The 6,199-nt window shown below is 44.2% G+C and overlaps 1 protein-coding gene across 3 annotated transcripts in view; it reads left to right on the forward strand.

Annotated features, from left to right (window-relative positions):
- The window catches only part of LOC308311335 (guanine nucleotide exchange factor DBS-like), a 77,004-nt gene extending 70,805 nt beyond the window's left edge, over positions 1-6,199 (forward strand). For all 3 annotated transcript variants that reach the window (XM_080758015.1, XM_080758017.1, XM_080758016.1), the window contains 4 exons: positions 3,083-3,192; positions 4,061-4,173; positions 4,900-5,003; positions 5,416-6,199. In XM_080758015.1, the coding sequence (XP_080614141.1) occupies positions 3,083-3,192; positions 4,061-4,173; positions 4,900-5,003; positions 5,416-5,495 (407 nt within the window). In that variant the 3' untranslated portion in view covers positions 5,496-6,199. The remainder of the gene's footprint in view (positions 1-3,082; positions 3,193-4,060; positions 4,174-4,899; positions 5,004-5,415) is intronic.

Consider the following 6,199-nt stretch of genomic DNA (forward strand, 5'->3'; position numbering starts at 1 on the left):
ACACAGCAACACACATAGCTGTCTATAGGAGTGGTTGCACCACTCAAAAGCAGGGGCTCGCAACTCACTTTGTAATGCTTTATTCTGCAACTCAGCAGGCAGAACATACAACGTTTGGACCGTGAGGTCTTTGTCAAGTACTTTATCTCCAGCCTGTCCTTCTGTGGTCCCATTTGGAACCAAAGGTGTTAAGTGTTCAAGTCCAGTCAAGTTAATGTCATTGAAATGACGTAATTTGCTCATTAGATAAGGTTTTTACCCATTCAGGACATTCATACTTTAGCTGTTGAAAAATAGCAGATCTACAAGCCCATGCCGCACTATGAGCTATTTTTCTAAAACCGTGAAAATGTGGCGCAAATCTTTGGGTATATTGTTTCAGAGCAAAAGTTCTTTGCTGGGGGGGGTCCCTGGAACATTTTCAGATGGGGCCAAATACAGATAATTCTGGGGGTCCTTGACGTGAAAAGGATTGAGCACCACTGATGCAGAAACCTCTTTTTTTTAGAATTGGCCTCAGGTCTAAATGGGTTAATACGGTTTCCTCATTGCATTTCTAAACTTTCCTTGCCTTCCCTTTCTCTTCCAATCTTTTGTTCTTCTTTGCCGTTCCGCCTCTCTGCTTGGGGGTCAGGCCCAACCCTGAGCCCTGACCACAGCGCCAAACGCCACTTGGTCAAGAGTGACCCGACACCGTTTGGGTTTAAAGGTATACTGTAGCTTCTGTCGCTAGATCCCAATTAAAGTCCACTCTGAGTAGCTCCATTTCCACATGACTCCATTAGCCATCGATTCATTCCATCCCAATCTTGTTGCAGTGTGTTTTCTTTTGTCTGTCTAAAAATCCTAGCTGTTATAAAGAGGGAATTCTCCATTGTGTACACACACACACACACACACACACACACACACACACACACACACACACACACACACACACACACACACCACCAGCTTTGGCTTGACTTACCTTGTGTTACACGTAGCTAGCGTAATAGCTCCAACTTTTACAATAGGCTGGTCATTCCATATGCATTGTAAATGGGTTTTAATCTCAATTTCATGTCAAATGAACCATGCGTGTTGTTTTGCCCCAGCTGTTGAGTCTGAGAGCACTGGAAATAAGACAGACCAGTTAGAACGTTGTCATTGAGCGACAGCGTGTGACTGATCGACCTTTGGACTGGAGCTGTGTCCATTGATAAAGCTGTACCCGACCAGTAGCAAATAGAAAGACAACATACTGGTTTACTGACTGCATGGCGTTATAACTTATATGGCTCCCTTTCGGAGTGGGAACTTCATGCACACTAAAGCCAACATTTTACCCCATTCAGGACGGGAACCCCTTGTTTTGCATTATGTTATACTTTGGCTATTGAAAAATAGCAGATCTACAAGCTCATAGCGCGGCACAGAGTGACACGCTACGAGCTTGTAGATCTGCTATTTATTTTAATCGTGAAAATGTGGCGCAAATCTTTCAGAGTGATCGTTTTTAACTCAAATCTTTTCTTCTGGTGAGGGTCCCTGGAACAACATATTTTCAGATGGGCGTCGGCGGGCTCCTTGAAATAGTCTGAGAACCACTGACACTGAAAACTGTCAGAATGTAGATGACATTTGTTGAATCTAGTGTCAGGTTAATAACTGACTCACTAACCAACTGACTTACCGGCTGTTTCTCTCTGTCCAGAGCCTTGTTGCCATGTCTCTCTGGGCAGAGCAAGGTGGATGAGTACTTCTAGCCTGTTACAGAGCAAGAGGCAAGGTATAAATGCAGCCAGTATCAAGCACTGCTTGCTTTGTGCTGTGCTTGGGGGCGTGGTCACAGAGAGCTGTTGATTTGGTTAGAGGTGGTATGTACAGTATATTACAGTAATATACTGCCTACTCTCCCTCGAATCAGCGCCATTCTTCTGACTGCTATCTACCCTTGGTGTGGTGTGGTGTGCTTTGGGGTTGCTGTGGTGTGCTTCCAGGAACAAACCAAAAAGAGTTATTGTCGAGTTACCACTGCGTCCTCCTTGGTGCTTGAGTATTGAGTCTGTCATCAGGGTTCGACTCCATAAATGCAGCTGGAAATTCAAATGATTTATCAACAATAATGAAGACAAAATGGAATTATTTTAGTTTTCTTCTAAATAAATTAACCTTACGTAACCTACTAGGTGGCACAATGGGACTCGACCCAGACCCAGACTAGAGAGTGGATATTTGTGGCTTGAGGCAGAAGTCTCCCCTGCATGGATTTCAGATTGAATTCAATTGAATTTAATTGAATTGAAAAATCTTCAATTGAATTGAAAAACCTTGTGACCACAAGGTTCCTTATCTTATCTTGAATTGATTGATCTGCGATTGTGACTGATCAATGTTTCACGATGACAGACCTGCGTGCGTGCGTGCTGGCTGTTCTCAGATCACTTTATTATTTTTGTATTCAGATTTTTAACAGGAGTCTTCCAGATAAACATTTTGATCTATCGTGTGTGCGTGTCAGTCAGTCAAAGGTCACCATTAAAGGTTTCATGACATTCATTTTCATATTTTTTTCCTTTTTGGTTTTATGATCTCAATTACACCCACACAACCTGAACTTTGAACATTCAGTGGATTTTCTGTGTTCTGGGGTTTTCCTCTGTGTGCCTTTTGGGCTGCAATGAAAACGGGCAAAATCCCTCAACAGTGACATCTGCAGGAAAATTCCTATGTCATATATGGGATTTGTGGCCTCTTACCTCACAGTCGACAGGGAAATCAGAGCACGTGTTTGAGCCAGAAATCACCAGACCACAGAAAATATACTGAATGTTAAAAGTGCAGGTCTTTTGGGAGCAATTGAGCTCAGAAAACCTAAGAACAAAATAAGCGAAATTACAAAAACTTTTTTTTCCATGTCACGATCCGTTTAAAAATGCCAGTCACTCCGTTTCCAATCATTGTTCCATCTTCCTTCCTTCCTTTGCTCCAACATCACCCCCTTCCTCTTCGCTCCATCCCAAACCCTCTCTCCGATATGCCTTTGTTTATTTATGACCTTTTCTTTCTTCTTCTTCCTCCACTTCTCTCTCTCTCCCAGGATGGAACAAAGCATCTCTATCGGTGGACGCGTCGGAAGAGCACGATGTGTACTCCAGTGGCGAGGACCCCATGAACTCTGACCCCGAGGACGAGGCCGTAAAGAAGCTGGTGAGCACGGTGACCAGGCTTCATGGCTAGTGGTTTTCAACCTAGTGGTCTGGGGACCATTTAGCATGGTCCCCATGCTAAGGTGGTGGTAACCAAATTGACCCTTGTAGATCTTTAACTCTTGAGAGTGTAAAATGAAACTTCCGGTCCATTTGGTTTCATTTTGCATTATTTTTTACCCTCAAAATGGGGTCCGGGGACATACGTTTTCTCTTATATGAAAGGGTGGGCCGAAGCCATGACAGAAACCAAGAACGTGCTCCTCAAAAATGAGATTTCCCTCATAATTAATCATTTGTTGATTTTTTTTTATTTACTTTCTTGCCTTTATTGATAGATTACAGTAAGGTAGACAGGAAATGGGAGAGAGGGTAGGTACTCTCACAAAAACATGCAGTAATCCTGGTCTCTAAACTGCCTCCCCCTGGCCAGCCGGGGCGCCTGATGGAGGGGAAAGGAACTGGTTGGAATAACGTGTTCCTTCCATACGTCCAACCAGGGAAACTCCCCCCTGTCAGGTGTAAAGGAGCAACTTGGACACTCAAGCATGAAGGAAGCATGAGTTAAGTCCGTTGCTCTCCCCAGGTTGGCGGAGGGTGTGTAGAGCCCAGGATCACATTAGAAACATTAAAAATGGGTTACAAATGGGTTACAAAATCGTGGGATAAAAATTATATTAAAAAAAGGAAATGGGAGAGATATGGGGGGGGGGGGGGGGGGACACGCCGAAAAGTTCGTCGGGATCGGGACTCGAACCCGCAACAAACTGAAAAGGCAGGATTACCAGCCAAGGTGCCTGGACCGCTAAGCCGACCCAGGCCATGTCTTCAATTCAACCTTGACCTTCTTGGCCTCTGACCCTCTGCAGTGTCCTGGAAAATACACTGTGGTGTCGGACTGTGAGAAGACGAGTCCTCAGGAGCTGGCCGTGAAGAGTGGTGACGTGGTTCAGCTGATCAGGGAGGGAGACGACGGACAATGGTAGAGCCTTCAGTCTCGCACCACAACATCCTACAATTTACAATTACAATTTAGGCATTTAGCAGACGCTCTTAATGCAGAGCGATTTACATTAGGCAAGAACAAAAAAGCATGGCAATACATAGCAATGTACATACAGAAGTAGTTATCATGAATCGTACACATTAAAACCCTCGGTTCACTCTGAAAGGGTACACATGGGACCAAATGGCCCTTCTGTTTACATCATTTGAGTACACTCTCCGTGTTACAAATGGATTTTCTTTTCTTGTGTATAAACTGCATTTCTCAACTGTTACAACTCAAAAGTGGGTTGTGAAATCTTCCGAGCAGGCTCAGGAAAGACAACAGGATGAATGCGTAATAATTCAACATAATATGTACATCTTCTACATCTCTACGTCTTGTATTGGAATAGATTTGAGACACCGTGACAACAATTTGATCATTTATAATAGAGGGTATGCACGTGACATCATCAAGCCCGGAAGTTATGCGGAAATAACCTACTGAGTAGCAACAAACTACTTTCTGGCCTTGACAGCCCATACATCCAAAAGTCCAATATGATTGCATCAAACGACATTAAACTCACTTTGCCACTAGATTTGCCATTCACTTCATGCATGCATACCCTCTATATGAATGCATTCTTAGTCGATTGGCGGATATTATGTCACCTGGTAAAGTGAATGAAGTCTGCGTTTTGCTTTCGTCGTTCTCCAGGTTTGTAAAGAACCTGCGGAGCAGCAAGGATGGCTGGGTAGCAGCAGCCAACCTCCTCAGTCTCATCTCCGAGTCCAAGTCAAACCAGTCCCTCAGCAGCTCAGGTGGGTGTCTATTAACCCGGGTGTATGTATGCTATAGACCCAGTTCCTCAGTCTAATCTGAACATTTGTCTCGGGGGCAACTTTGACGATGGAGAGGGCCACTATATTCATTTCCACACTCACTCCAGGGGGCCACATTGCATATTTCTGTCATAGTAGCAAAAATAGCTAATATACAAGCTCAAAACTAGACTAAAGCTAGGTTAGGGTTTGAGGTAGGTTGTGGCTCTAATGACAGTCGGACCAATAGTATGTCTGAACTAAAGCCTGTACCCGTCCAATAGTATGTCTGAACTAAAGCCTGTACCCGCCCCCCAGGCCGCCAGTTGCCCATGTATGATATGATCTATAATATAACGTTTGAGCGTTCCATCAACGTATTATCCACTGCAATTCCTTGTTTGTCCTGTAGATGGCAGCGTCTCAGGGAACCTCAGCACGTCGTCCAGCTGCAGTGAGACCTACACCAGCTTCTCTGACATCAAACCCTGAAAAACCCCTCCGGGACTCCAGAGCTAAATGTAAACCCTCCCCTGACCCGGGACTCCGTCCAGACCTAACTGTAAACCCTCCCTGACCCCCCCGGACCTACATTTAAACCGGTTAAACCTTCAACTTAAGAGGAGCCACAACACTCACCAGCTGGCCAACTGAGAACAATCAAAGGTTTAAGGGATTGATCTTCCACCTGAATAGGTGATGGCATATAACTGCTAGCTGGGGTGGGGTGGTTGATTGCGGTGTTTAACATGTGGGTGTTCACTGAACCTACGTGTTTCCTGATATTAAGCTTATACTCATCTGTCAGCTTAATTAAATAACATATCTGGTACAATAATGGGCTTTACAAATACAAACACATCCCGCAAGCACTATACTTACTTATATGCAGCACATCCAACTTTCCCCTCAACCGTATGTGTGTGTGTGTGTGTGTGTGTGTGTGTGTGTATACATGTGTATATATATATATTATATATATATATACATACACACACACAACCCACCTGCAGTTACAAAGAAAGAATAACCTAAGCTTGAGCTGCTGTTCACGTCAGCTGATCAAGGCCATTTTTTGCATGAAACATCATCCAGACATCAGAATGATGTCTCAGCAGCGTCAGACGTTTATCCATGCACTGTGATAACTGGCAGCCGGCTGCAAATTATACCAACCGTTTGATTTGGGAGCGTGC

This window comes from Protomyctophum bolini, assembly GCF_963924005.1.
Source record: "Protomyctophum bolini genome assembly, chromosome: 24".
In the NCBI taxonomy this organism is placed as follows: Eukaryota; Metazoa; Chordata; class Actinopteri; order Myctophiformes; family Myctophidae; genus Protomyctophum; species Protomyctophum bolini.